Consider the following 13,948-nt stretch of genomic DNA (forward strand, 5'->3'; position numbering starts at 1 on the left):
CTACAGGCTACATTCAACTCAATTCCACCACCACCAACAAAAAACTATCTTCAAGCTATTCTATAATGACGATCATTCATGTTGTTTACATTGCATCACCACTTAATGCAAAACTGCCTCGATATATGTCCAGGCAGAGGTTGTGCCACATGGGCACTCCATCATTCTCACCCTGTTGTGTGACGGATTACACGAGAGAAGAACAAAAAGAGGACTGTGTCAAGCATGGAGTCTGTCTGGACCACAAGGGGCCTGGCGCTCATCCTGGGGGCAGGCTAATGAATCACTTCCAAGGATGGACACATCCCTCAGACTCCAGGAGGGAGCCACTATGAGCTCATCTTTCTTCTTGCCTTCATACATGTGACTTCTACGTGACACAGATACTGTTGTATAATTGCCAACGAAGAGCACTTCAATAAAGAGAGCTTGAAAGGGTAGCAGCGCATGAGGTGGGGACATTTTCCTGAAGCCGAACAAAATGAGAGGGACATTAAGTACCTCTCTTGGACAAATGGAAGCGTTAAGTACATCAGAAATTATGCTGGGTTTTTTCATCTCTCAGTGGAGGGATTTGACATATGATCATAAAAATACTATGGAAAAGGAGGAGAGGGTTGCGGTGTATCCTTTGCATCAATCCGTTTGCATCAATGCCCAGTTAACAATGTCTTAAGGGCAACAGTAGTGGTAACAGTAAATAACTGGGGTGTAAAGAAAACCAATTTGAATCCGTTTTAATTGAAGCAAACTGAATCAAATATTTACATTTTAAAATGTATTGTCCTTCAGTCGTATTTCACCCCATGTCTGGAGAAACGTTTTACTTTATGAGCAATCCACACCTGGTATATACAATTCTGATCATTTGCTGTTTCTTTGAATTTCATTAACTTGAATAGGTTGGGCTTTGGATATCTGGTTACATATTAAGAAACGTCACAAAGGCTACAGCTATCCCATTGTGAATCGGATTGCAGTTCCACTGAATCAAACTGTATTGAACTGTTCAACTTGAATATGTAGCATGTACTTGACTTATGTCTTATCCTATGTATCGAATCATGTTTTATTGGAGAGATGTATACTCCTGTTGAATACGAATTAGACCTTCATAAGCCTTTACTGTGTAACCAGTCTGTGCGCATTTCCATGTGTGACTCAGTATCGGATTATCAAGAACAGATTCAGAATAATGAAACACAATTCTACTTGAATCACAATATAGATCATATTGTAAGGCAATCCAAAATACAGGACCACATAAAACTGTTTTGTCTGAATTCATTCCAAGTAGAAAGCTTTAGAATTAGTATACGAGCACATATGTCTTATTTTTACGACTGTGACTAATAACATGAAGTATGATGACACATTCTATTCAATTTGGTATTCACAAGCCATTACAAGCACAGGCCTACTAAAAGACAACACAGCATCTTCCTCTTCCATTAGTCTGCCTTCACATTAAATTAACCCATTTGTACGCATGCTTGCACAGTTATGTGTGAGATTTGTAATATTTATTCAAAAGAACGTTTTGTTTTCGCCTCTTTACCCCAGCAGGAAAGATAGAACAGTGGGATAAGAGGATGAACACTACACGTTTGCTTTGTTATTAAGACAGCCTCCCCCCAGATAAATCTTAAATGTATACTGTGTGCGGGCTAGGCTTTTTAGATTCAAGTTTGCTTAATATGTGTAAGTGAGTAAGAGATACCAGTCCCATGATTGACAGAAGCATATGAAATGCTTGAATTTAATTCTTTCGGCGTTGTGTGAATTCAAAAAACTGCAGCTTATCAGTACTGAATTGCTTCCGGTGAGATCTAATCACCTCTGCATGAAATGAGACCTACCTGAGCAGAACAGTAATGTAAGGTCTGGAGGGTGCAGGGAAATATCCATTAGGCATGAAACGAGGAAATGAGGGAGCAGGAGGAGCAAAGGTCGAGAAGAAAGAGGGTGATAAGACATGAAGGGGAAAAAAAAGAGCCAAGGATGGCAAGATACAGAGAGAGCGAAAAATAAGATGATAACGTTAGCAGCAGTGCTGGACTGTGGCTGAGATTTGAAAGTAGGATGCAAGGGACGTTGTATGACTGTGTATACTTTACATTCACTAATTGTGCTAACTCTAAATGTTTTTTCCTAGAGTGAGTGCACAAAAGAAAAATCCAACAGACAGCAAAATTGGCGGCATGGTGGATGATTGGTTAGTACATCTGTCTCACACAGCAGAAGGCATAGGCTCAAATCCGGTCTTTGACCTTCGTATGTGGAGTTAACAAGTTTTCCAAAAACGTACATGGTTAGGTAATTAAATAATCCAAAGAATCTAAATCGTCGATATGTGTGAATGTGAATGTTTGTTTATTTACTGTATAACCTGTGATTGGCTGGCGAACAGTTCAGGGTGTGCCCCACCACTCACCCCAAATAAGAGGCTGAAGATAAGCGTACAGAAATTAGAGAATGGGTGGACACTGTTAAATGTATATGTACATAATTTAATTTGACTCGAGAAGTTATTAAATTTTCCAGGAAAATGTGGCTAATCATCACAATATTTTCATTCAATCAGCGCATAACTAAAGCAGACGAAAGGATCGCATAATACGCATAGATAAAAAATAGAAAAACAATTTGTGTTAGGAAGGAGCACGACTGGAAGACGGGTTATGCTAAGGAAAAATAGCAATCGTCATTATAAACACAAGCCACTCAATAAATAATGCCCTGCCACACGTCGACCTGCACGTTTTCAGTTTTGTTTAAAACAGTCACAAACAAATGTAAATATCCTCTGGTGGCTGTACATCTTTGCTTCTACTTAACAAACTGTAACGCACCAAAGTAGGACTAAAGACAGCAACAAAGCAGGCTAACAAAAAAAAACTTGCTCAAGGACAGTCACAGCCATGACCATGTTGCTATGGCAACAGACATCAAAATAGATGCTGCCACTAGAAAAGACAAATATAGATTTACATACAAGTCCCTATCTACGCTGTCAACAGAGTCAATATGAGTATACTTGCGTGAAACTGAGGACATGGTCCAAAAAGCAACATAAGCGTGTCCACTTTAAGGACAAATGCACAAACTGAACAAAATGTAGTTTCCCCACTCTTCCATGAGGGCTTTTTACAGTGTATGTTTTTGGATTCATTGAGAAGAACATTTATCAGGCCAGGTAACCCGGTGACGATCTCTGTTGTAGTTCAGGTTTTCGAGACGGTCAGTGACTTTTGTATATTCTTCCACACAAGGCGCATCTTTCAGTGCTTTTATGCACCTTGCTCTGCACACTGGGGGATGCTGGAATAGAAAAGGGCCTTATCTAAATTGTCCCCACAAAGTCAGAAGCATAAAATGGTCTGCAATAAATAACTGAGAATCAGGGGGAACTGTGTGGGCGACCCCTGGTTGATTAATTAATTAAGAGGTGAGTGTCCTTAACCCTCAGGCATCACATTTGTGCAGCCCTTCCTGCTGTGGTTGCATTTTCTCTATCACGACGTCACATCCTTGCTCTGGGCAAATGGATAACTGGAATTCCTCTCCTACAATACAGCTGCATGGCGCATTTTGCTCTGTGTGAATGCAGGGAGTTCTCATTGTACAATGCGTAGTGAATGTGGGAGACAGAGAGAGAAGGAAAGAGAGGGAGAGACACCCATGCTGTGTCCTGGATTTGAATGATAATAGAGGCGCTGACCCTGAGAGGTGCTTTACTGCGCTGTTGTTTTTTTTTTCCGTCACACTCAGAAACCGCCTCCTCTTTTGAGGCTGCACTGAGTCCACTCTGCCTATCTCATGTGCTAAAAACTGATTTTGTGATTTATGCCTCTCTGGCACTGTTATGGATCATCAGACTGATGTGGAGGAGGAAGCTGGAGCGCACAGACACAAACACACAAGTACATCACTAGCATTGTCATGAATAAGCAGCTTTACGCCTAGAGTCAAAAAGCAGCCATTGGGGATGAAGATGCAGCAATGCCCCTTTTTTTCCATTGTGTTGCTTGGTCACTCAGTCAGATCTATTGGTAACAGTGATTTCAAACCACATAAAGAATGTAAGTAAAATAGATAAGATTGAAATTACAGTGATAGTGCACTCAAAAGGTAAAAGGGGGGCACTTAGCCTATAAATCAAGTCAAGTTTATGTGTATTGCACTCAATCACAAGTGTCTCAAAAGGGCTTCACAAACCTACAGTTAATTTACAACACTGTCAGAAATAAAATCCCCAAAAACAGTCAGGGAAAAAATTCAATAATTTATAAGTTATTACAGTAGGCTCAGTTCATTACAGCATTTGACCAGCCGGGCAAAAAAGATTTCTTTATAACCTGTTTATTCATTACAAATGTTGTATTATTATTATGCAATGCAGAAAACAAAATATTACATACCAGAGAATCAAATTAAATTGTGACTGTAAGATCGAACATCAAATCGGATCAAGATTTTAGAGAATCAAGGCCCCCCTCCGAGTGCACTCCCCTCATAGATAGGTCAGACAGGACGTGCCATCCAAACATTCCTCTCTGATGACAATATGCCTTGACAGTTCTGAGCCAAATGGGAATATTCTGATTCCGCGTTCAACTTTTCTATCCTGCCAAAATGCCATCATTTACATTTGCCCCAGACACACATTATTGGCGCCAGCCCATCTGGGACCCTATGTGAGATTAAGCAGGGAAATGAGATAGATGGAAAGACAATCAATTGATGAAGTGGTCATGAATTTTCCACATAGTTGATTTAAAAAAAAAAAAAAAAAAGTCAAATGACCACCTCTTTTAAGTCTGGAATACAATCAAATTAAAATATAATACATCAGTACAAAAATCCATACTCTTTTGAGCTCATCCGGCAAATGAACCAACTCCAAGCTTTATGCTGATCTTTCTGAGTTACGCATAATAGTAATGCGATGAGTATCGATCAAAATAAGAATAATCTCCCTATTACCATATTGCTTCGATTAATGGTCTATAGAGAGGGCCTATGGTGGATTCTGGAGCACTAGTGTGAGATGTGCAAGGGTGGTGCAATGAGGAAAACTATACCAAAGTCAAGGTCAATGGCCTACCTATCTATTTGTTAATGGATGAAGTAGAGCAGGACAGCCAGCACTGAGGGGGATGAGGACGGCGCTCCCCCCAATCACAGGACATCCTGCCAAGGCAAGCTGAGCCGACAGCCACTAAAGCCGAGGCTCCCCACATGTGCTAATCTCACAGATTTAAAATGGGAACACAGAACGCAGCGCAGAGCAAAGAGCAGGACAAGCCTGTCTGATCCATGGCCGTATGTCTGACGACACGCAAAAGCATGCAGCCTGCACAAGCATGTGTGAACCATGCAACGAAGCAGAACAAATGGAGGGGGGGGGGGACACTCAGTATGAATGAGTTAAACTAACACGTGTGGAAAAAGGCTGCATATTTAACTGCCACGATTCAGATGTAGACATGATGCTGATTTCTGATTGCAGCCGCTTGCAGAGGTTGAGAGCGAGAGAAAACAGAAGAGTGAGTAGGTGGAAGAAGAGAGAGAGAGCGATCCCTTCCGTTTTTCATGAAGGCAGATTGGGAACCAGCAAGAAGCGGAGAAACCATGACAACCAGACAACCAACATTGGCAGCCGACCCAGCGTTCACGCACTTTTAGCTAGGCAGGCAGCTAAGCAAGGGTTAAATTTGAACTGACACAAAAGACGTGGTGGTAGCTGACTTGTAATGACTGTCCAAACAAGACAAAACACAGTGAGTAGCAATGACAAGGATCAGTAGGACATAAAAATAGACATTTTATCGTCACAATTTGGAGCAGCAGGGGGGGAAGAAGTGGTGTACACACTCTCCACTGCACTGGAGGACAATTACCGTGAAATCCTAAATGGCATGAGAACATAAAACAACAACCTATGGCAAGCAGAGAACTTCACTAATCTAGGGAGAAAAAAGTGTCTTGCTGTGATGGCTGCTGTAATGTCCTGTGTCGTTTCCATTGTTAGAGATTACCACTATATCTCCAACCTGTATCATCCTCCTTTCATTGGGGGGCTTGTGATAAAGACAGACATTTCTAGCTCATTTTACGGGTGCTCAATCACCTTTGTATTGCATTCAACCACTCCCCTAAAATTTCGATTATTTTTTTACTGTGCTCTTTTGAAACAAACTAGAAACGTGCATTATCATACAATACTTGACTGAAATGTAATATTTCAACCACTAAAATATACCACTCGCCTTGCCTCAAAATTGATTTGTACCGCCTAGTTCCTCCCCTCCCACCTCTCTCCGACACAGAGCAATACGCTGCTTTCCAGTGATATACAGTCGTGGTGTAAGTACCTTGCTTGGTTCTGCCAGTGAATACCAACACACTAATTTCATTAACATTCCTCATTTTTGTTGCATTTTATGTTGTTAGGTAGGAGTTAGCAGATGTTTTTTTAGAGGGGAAATGTTTCAGATGGTCAGTGTTAGTGTGGCTGCCTGCGTTTGAGTTGGAATGAGACAATATAGACATTGTGTCAGGTGCTTGCATTTATTTTTAAGTCATTATGGACAAGCAAGCTTTACATCGTAGCCCCTGGTAGGACAAAGAGAGGGGAATTTCATCTTAATTCATTACATTATGGGAATGTTGTAGCGCAAGAGAGAGGCAAATTTAAAAAACAAAAACACTTTCAGCAATGCTTAACTAATTCACTGACCTCCCATCTAAAGATCGAGCCCTTTCACCTTCTTGAGGTCAGGAATAGAAGAATGAAAAAAAGAGAGGAGAATGGAGCATAATGAATAAAATGATCAATACTTTGCTTGACTCAATAATTTTCTATGCACTCACAAACATCAAGACCTCTTCATGTGTTTCTGCTCATGGTCCCCCGTTTTCTTTGACTACAATTACTACTTTTCACCTTCATCCTTCACTATACTCCCCACTGTTTCTCCACCTCTTTCCTCATCATTAGTCTCTGAAAATCGTTGGCTACATACATTCTTCCCAATCGATGCAATTCTACCAAGGTCTTGTTTGATTTACCGAATGGTTGAATCCCTGTATGAATGTTGACTCGCCGAGGGAAGCCAATGGAGACCGGAGCGGAGCCCTATGATGGAAGTTGTCATCATAAAGTAATTCTCGTCAAAGACAGAACATATGGCTCAGATGAAGTACACATGCAGTTGCATCCCACCAATTAGGTTACATTTCAAGTCAGGGGTAGCATGATCTTGGCTTGAGAATCAAACAGCTGGGCCCAGACAGTCTTGGCTTCATGTGACCCAGCTCGGTTCCACAGCGCTAACATACTGTATGGCTGGCTGGCTTTCAGCAGGAGTAACACAAAATAGCCACTGGGTCAAGCCTTAAAAACAAATCCACCAAACACTAATTTCAATTTATTTGCCTCATTTGCCGGACTAGCAAAAGAGTCTCACAAAAAATTATGAGTCATTCAGCGAACACCCTGGGTGGGGGTCACCACTTGTGTTAGCGCCCAGCATGGTTTTTAACGGCATCAGCAACAGGCAACGGGGGTGTTTTTTCATGCTTTGGCCGAGGGGGGTTATTTTTTATTGACACCATCGAGTGAACATTCCCTCCTCACTTGTCATCATCAGGGAGGAATATCATGGTGTGTAACACCAATGGATTGCTTCCACCAGACAGGAAATCTTTGAAATTGATCTCAATGAACCACTCCAACTCACCAGCAATTAATCAAAACCAAATTAACGGTTTTTCATTATCATGGAATGTCCAACCCATCATCTGTCTGTGTGCACGAGGATAGAGAAAACATTTTGTTTGTTCTTGCGTACTCATGCACCGTGAAGACCTCATATAAACCACAACAGGACCAGTGCTGACACAAAGACAAATGAAACTGCTAGATTCCCGTATAAATGCAGCGAACACAGAAAGAGAACGTCTTAGCAGATATACAAACTGAGATACGGACCAATACAACATTGCAGGATGCATTTTGTTGGGTGCATATGTCAATATGAAGGCCTAGCTCATGGTTTGTTTCATTTGCTAAATGTCCAACGAAGAATCAAGGAGACTACATAACCCTGAGCTCACAGCTTGCCAATAGCTAAATCTTGCAAGAACAAGGATTTACACCGGATTAAGAGGCCTTTTTAGCCAAACAATGGGCAGCATTTATTCCATTAATCAAAAACCTACAAAGAAAGAGAGAAAGAACGAACTCACGAATCAACGGACAAACAAACAAAAATTTGGGTTGCGGTTTCTGAAGTATGAACAAACAAAACAATGATTCAGCTCGCGGTATTCTGAGGACAAAACAAATCCAGAATTGTCAACCTTCTAGAGCAAAGTTTCATAAACTGCAAGAAATGGGCTATTTCACACACAACGTGTATTTTCTGCAAGGGTACAAATGTTTTTACCAATGTGACTATTGACATCTTAAGCACCAAGAGCAAAAACAGTTCAAAGCAGGACTGCAATCCTCACCTAGCGGATACACAGGTCTGACTAAGTCTCAGCCCTCGAGTACAATAACTGTTTAAGACTGGCTCTGTGGCTCCAACCCTAATGAGCAGTCGCTCATGCAGACACAACCTATTAAAGAACGCTGTTCTGGCCCGTGCGGGTACACAAAAAGCAAGCTAACCCAAGGAAATACAGACAAAAACAGCACTAAAGACAGACAGAAACTGCTTGCGTAGAGCCAGCAAATGTCATCTCCATCTGTTGTCACTAGACCATAAAAACATGATTATGTATCACTTTACAGAACAGAAGTCTGCGCAATGAGTCTGCATTTGGCAACACGCGAGGGCTACGTCGCTAAGCTTAGAGCGGGCCTGCCCAATGGGCCACGTGATTGTGTGAGCGACTGGAGACTTTGGCTGCATAGGGGATTAAATCAGGAAGCCAAACCAGAACCACTTTGGTGGCAGTGTGTGTCCGTGTGTGTGCGTTTGTGTCAGGACTAATCACTTAATGAACGGGGAAGAGCACCACTGCTCAGCTCAACCAGAGGACATACTCCTCTCCTCTAATAATACCACCCAAGCACCACAGCTTTAACCCACTGGAAGGTGCCTGCTGTCACTCCTGACTGCGTGAGGCATGCACAGTTGCAGGCCGGACCTTGCTGAAAGACCTGGCTGAGAGAGCTCAAATATGTCATCAACAGGATATTATGCATGCATGTCATCAATCTAAATAGGTCTAGCGTGGATTAGCCGCACAGAGGCTGGATATGGATAGATATGTAATTGTTTTTCAAACAGAACACACAAGCCTTTTACTTGAGCACAGGTAAATGTCACATTAAAATGAATGCTCGAATAATTGTCTCAATGACACTGAATTTCACAAATGAAATGTCAACACAGGACAGCGAAGGATGCAATTCTGACACTTGAGCTTATCTATGCTTACATGGGTTTGACAAACGAGCCTTGCCAGAAATTGGGACAAAAGCAGCTCATAAATGCATCATGAGGCATGGATGATGCGGGTGACACCATATCATTTGCAGTCTGTACCCGGTAGACCATTGCGCCAGCAGCGTTCCACCAGCAAAAGCCTCTCCAGAGAGCAAACTGAACTGGGTCTTTCTGCAAGTGACGATTGTACAGGAGCAGCAGCGGCGAGGGAGCAGCGGCGAGGAAGCAGCGCACAGGCACTTGTGGCGATTTATTCATAATTAATCTTTTGTGGAAAACACCATGCAACATTTATTTCCATTATAGGATTGTGCAGATGTGGCAGATATTATATAGTGAGTTTATTAACCACAAGCCAACAACAACATAAGCTACACTTGTGCAACACTTGAGCTTTAGGGCGGTTCAGTTCCCTTCATACGGCGTTTCAATCCTTTGCGAAGCCGATCTGAATGACCCTACTTCACAGTCTTGTGCTTTACATCTCAACATCCTTTGTGGACTTTGCATGATATTTTTGTGCTTGCGTGGGTTTTCCCGGGGTACTCCGGCTTCCTCCTACATTGCAGAAATATAGATTGGTCATTTGAAGATAGTAATTTACCCACAGGTGTAAATGGTTCTGGTTTGGCTATATGTGCAGGCAACCAGTCCAGTGTATCAGTTCACAGGGATAGACTCCAGCTCACCTATGACCCGAAATGGGGACAAGCAGAATAGAAAATGAATGGATGGATGGATGGATGGATGGATGGATGGATGGATGGATGGATGGATGGATGGATGGATGGATGGATGGATGGATGGATGGATGGATGGATGGATGGATGGATGGATGGATGGATGGATGGATGGATGGATGGATGGATGGATGGATGGATGGATGGATGGATGGATGGATGGATGGATGGATGGATGGATGGATGGATGGATGGATGGAAAAAATGAATCGAGATTACGACAGAGGGATGATTTAAACGAGTTTATTTGTTCAAGTGTACCATCGGCAAACCACAACATTGCATCTTATTCATTTTCTGTTTAATTACTGGGCTAACTTCATGTTGTTGTCTGTCAGCAAATTATATTACAACTGTCTGGCCATTCATTCTGCCTTCAAATCCATTTTCGCAAGCCTGATCAGGATTTACTTGACTGGAACGTTATTGTGGCTAACTGAAACAAATTGCTAAACATTCCATCTTTAATAGGATTACATTTCTCAAGTTTTGAATCAGGGGTATTAAATTAACAATATGTTTGCTGTTTAGTGGTGTAACACTGGCTAGCTTGCTTGATGATGCAGTTCTAGAGTACTGGAAAGAAAATCCACAGCAATCAGCATCTTGTGATATATAATATTTTGCATAAGAAAACATTACTGTCGGTTCGTGGACTTCTTGATTCAGATTGACTTTGCATGTGCACCTGATAAAGTTGCTGCTTGTGCATAAGATTCTGTAGAAGTTTGCCACTGAAATTTGACAAGATATTCCAAACAACAAAGTGCGGGAGAAAGGAAATACGGAACATACCTGGACTGGGAGGAAATCCCCATAAGATAATCGGGAAATGGACAGAAAGAAGAAAGACTGGCCAAGAAAATGCAATTTACACGCATACACGGCTGTGCAGCATGACCAGCTGGGCCAGGTAACACAAGTAACGCCTATTTGCTGCGTTTTAAACAACAGATGGGAGAAAATTCTCTCAGCAGAAACACAGTCTTTTTAGCGTCTTACAAGTACTGCACTGAGCTTTCCTCTTCTCTTGCATGCATGGCTCCACCGGCAACACATACCTCACTTCACAGAATCCACACAAATATCCCCTCGAATCAAATTTGATGGAGTTAAGTCCTGTTTCCATTATGAATTACCTCAAGCAACAACAAACTGCAGTGTCATTGGAGTCAATAGTGAGCTATGTGCCGGTTTTTCAGGGAAACCACTAACATGCCCAAGGCGATATGAAGACAGATTCATGTTGCTCTTATTTCCCAGCACCTGTCAGGGTGGTACCCGCAGCACCATGTTGGAGGAAACCCACGTCATGCAACCACGGCCTAGAGGAGAACCGCCTGACTGATTGCTTCCCTTGCCTTGCCTGCCATGGGACTAAGAATAGATCGTTGCATCGGGCAAATCGGGATTAACAGGGCTGCAACCTGAGCACGCACAAACACGCACGCACACGCGTGGGAATAACGCCCCCAAAACTTTATTCTAACTGTCGGCCCGGGATGCACACGCGTACACTAAGTGCCAGTCCAAACCAATGCAAACCAGCATCACCTAAATCCACAACACCCCTCCCGACTCCCCTATCCCACAGTGCGTGAACAATGATTATGTCAGCGGATCAGTGGGAAACAGCAGTGCACAAGGAGCCGCGAGAGGGGGTTCGAACTAAACGCTTAAATGACATGCGCACGGTCTGCGCAAGATCGAATCAAATGAATGAAGCAGTTGCAAACCTGCCCACTAACCTGTCTGTCCTTTGCCCAACGTCTTCTCCAATCGGTAGGGTCCCACGTAATTGGCATGCGGGGCTCCGCTGTTGTCTTTACCGGACGATGACATGACGAATGCAGCTGGAGATCAGTTACTTTCTAAAACGAAGAGCAGGCGATGAAAAGCACTCCTCCTCGGAGGTCCGAGCCGCTTTGACGTCTTGCTTTTAAAACTCCACCAACGTCACCTCCTCTTCTTGTGGCTCACCTGCTTGTGTTGCCCTCGATCTCCGCAGCCCACAACCTCGCTCGGTGTTTGAGGAGGCGAGGTTGTTCCTTTTCTTTCTGCACAGCTCTCCAATCACCGAAGACGTGCACCCAAGTGCCTTCAAAGCATTGTAGGAGCGAGCTGCGCTGCCTCAGCGCGACTGTGGGAGGTGCTGCGGAGGCGTGTGAGATGATTGGCGGTCCTCTTAGCCAATCACAGAGGAGCACTGTGTCTAGCGCCGCAGCAGTTTTGTGTCGCTGGACCAGCAGCTCTTCTTCACCTGTTTGCAAACATTTTGGGTGCACGCAAGGGGGTAGACATATAATATGACAACAAGTTTCACAAATCTGAAATACGAACGTGAAATTTCCTCATTTTTCATGCATGCATCCATCCTTTTTACAATAGGGTCGCAGGTGACCCGAACTCAATCCCAAACGGCTTTTGGCAGGAGGAGGTTGTACACATTGATTCACACTTATGAAATTTTAGAGCAAAACAAGGAAAAACAACTAAACAGAGCTAGAAGGTAAAACCAAAAAAATTGTCAATGATTTGCTGCAAATTGGTGCACCCTAGAAGCAGACACACCCCAGCATCTTCTTGCTGACTTAATTACCTTGGACTTTAGGAGCTTTGCTGAAACTTTGGCGGAATATCCACTTCAAATAAACTATTTCATTAATGTTTAAACCAAATAATAATCCAATTCCGTTTCTATTGATTTTTCCTTGTTTTACATGACAGTTCTACATGGAGAAAAATGGAGGGGCTACAACCTGAGAATACATGTCACAGGAAAAACAGCAGTAATCTCTGAAACCAAGACTGCTTTTATCCTAATGCAATTTCTCTACCAGTGTTAATGTCATAAATTCTACAGAAAATGAAAAGGATTTGTGTTATTTCAAAACTGAGATATGCAGGTGGAGCCACAACAAGAGGAAGCTTTCTCTTGAAGTGGATGCTGGTGAAATAAATCTTTGTGCCACAATTTATTCATTAGAAATCTCTGTCTCCATCAACTGTCTAGACTGAAGAGCCCTGACCTCCCAGCAGCCCTGATTATTATATTTTGAACTTGCTGTTAATGCCCTATACATTCATTGGACGAAAATAAGTTATAAAATGACGACAATTACAGTGAATATATATAAACCTTAAGCAATATATTGGTATGCCTATCATTTATACCCTATTAATATATATAAACCTTAGCCAATATATTGGTTAAAGTATCAATTTCTAGCATTTGCTTTGTTTCTAATAAGAGATAGTATTGCAATGGACAAAATCCAGAAAATGCAGATGTGTTTCTCTGTAAAATGCACATGTTGTAAGTATCAAAAACGTTCATAAATATTTATACTGTCTGCAAAGAGTTTCTTGTCTCTGTCATTGTCCACTCCTTGTGCTCTGCTTTTTTAGATCAGCTCTTTAAACACACACACATACAGACGCTCACTCAACACAAACTTTCAAGTGATTGTGAGTGCAGCGGGGTGGGGGGAGTGTGTGTTGGATTTCCAATTCATTTCACACCCCACTGGTCTGAGACCTGTGACTGTGGCTCTGGCCTCTGTCTATTCCTCGCACCCTGAGAGAGCACAGATGTCAAGGGACGCATGCAAGGGACACACATACAAGCTGGCGCTTTCATAAACTAATGTGCAATTTGACCTCCAAATCTTCTTAAACAGAGGACAAAGTTAAAGGGGTGTCTGAAATAGCAAGTAGCAAATATTGGATGATTAACACAAAGTC

The 13,948-nt window shown here is 42.4% G+C and overlaps 1 protein-coding gene across 4 annotated transcripts in view; it reads right to left on the bottom strand.

The window, feature by feature from the left end:
- Positions 1 to 12,439, bottom strand: part of brsk2a (BR serine/threonine kinase 2a) — a 126,775-nt gene extending 114,336 nt beyond the window's left edge. For 2 of the 4 annotated variants that reach the window (XM_088377635.1, XM_088377636.1), the window contains exons 1-2: positions 12,185 to 12,437; positions 11,953 to 12,075 (exon numbers count right to left, since the gene is read on the bottom strand). In XM_088377635.1, the coding sequence (XP_088233761.1) occupies positions 11,953 to 12,046 (94 nt within the window). In that variant the 5' untranslated portion in view covers positions 12,047 to 12,075; positions 12,185 to 12,437. Of the gene's footprint in view, positions 1 to 11,952; positions 12,076 to 12,184 lie in introns of all 4 variants that reach the window. The other 2 variants (XM_088377638.1, XM_088377637.1) reach the window with 2 other exon arrangements.
- Positions 12,440 to 13,948: the final 1,509 nt, after the last annotated feature.

The sequence above is a fragment of the Syngnathus floridae genome, chromosome 6 (assembly GCF_059516105.1).
Source record: "Syngnathus floridae isolate MCC-2025c chromosome 6, RoL_Sflo_1.0, whole genome shotgun sequence".
NCBI lineage: Eukaryota > Metazoa > Chordata > Actinopteri > Syngnathiformes > Syngnathidae > Syngnathus > Syngnathus floridae.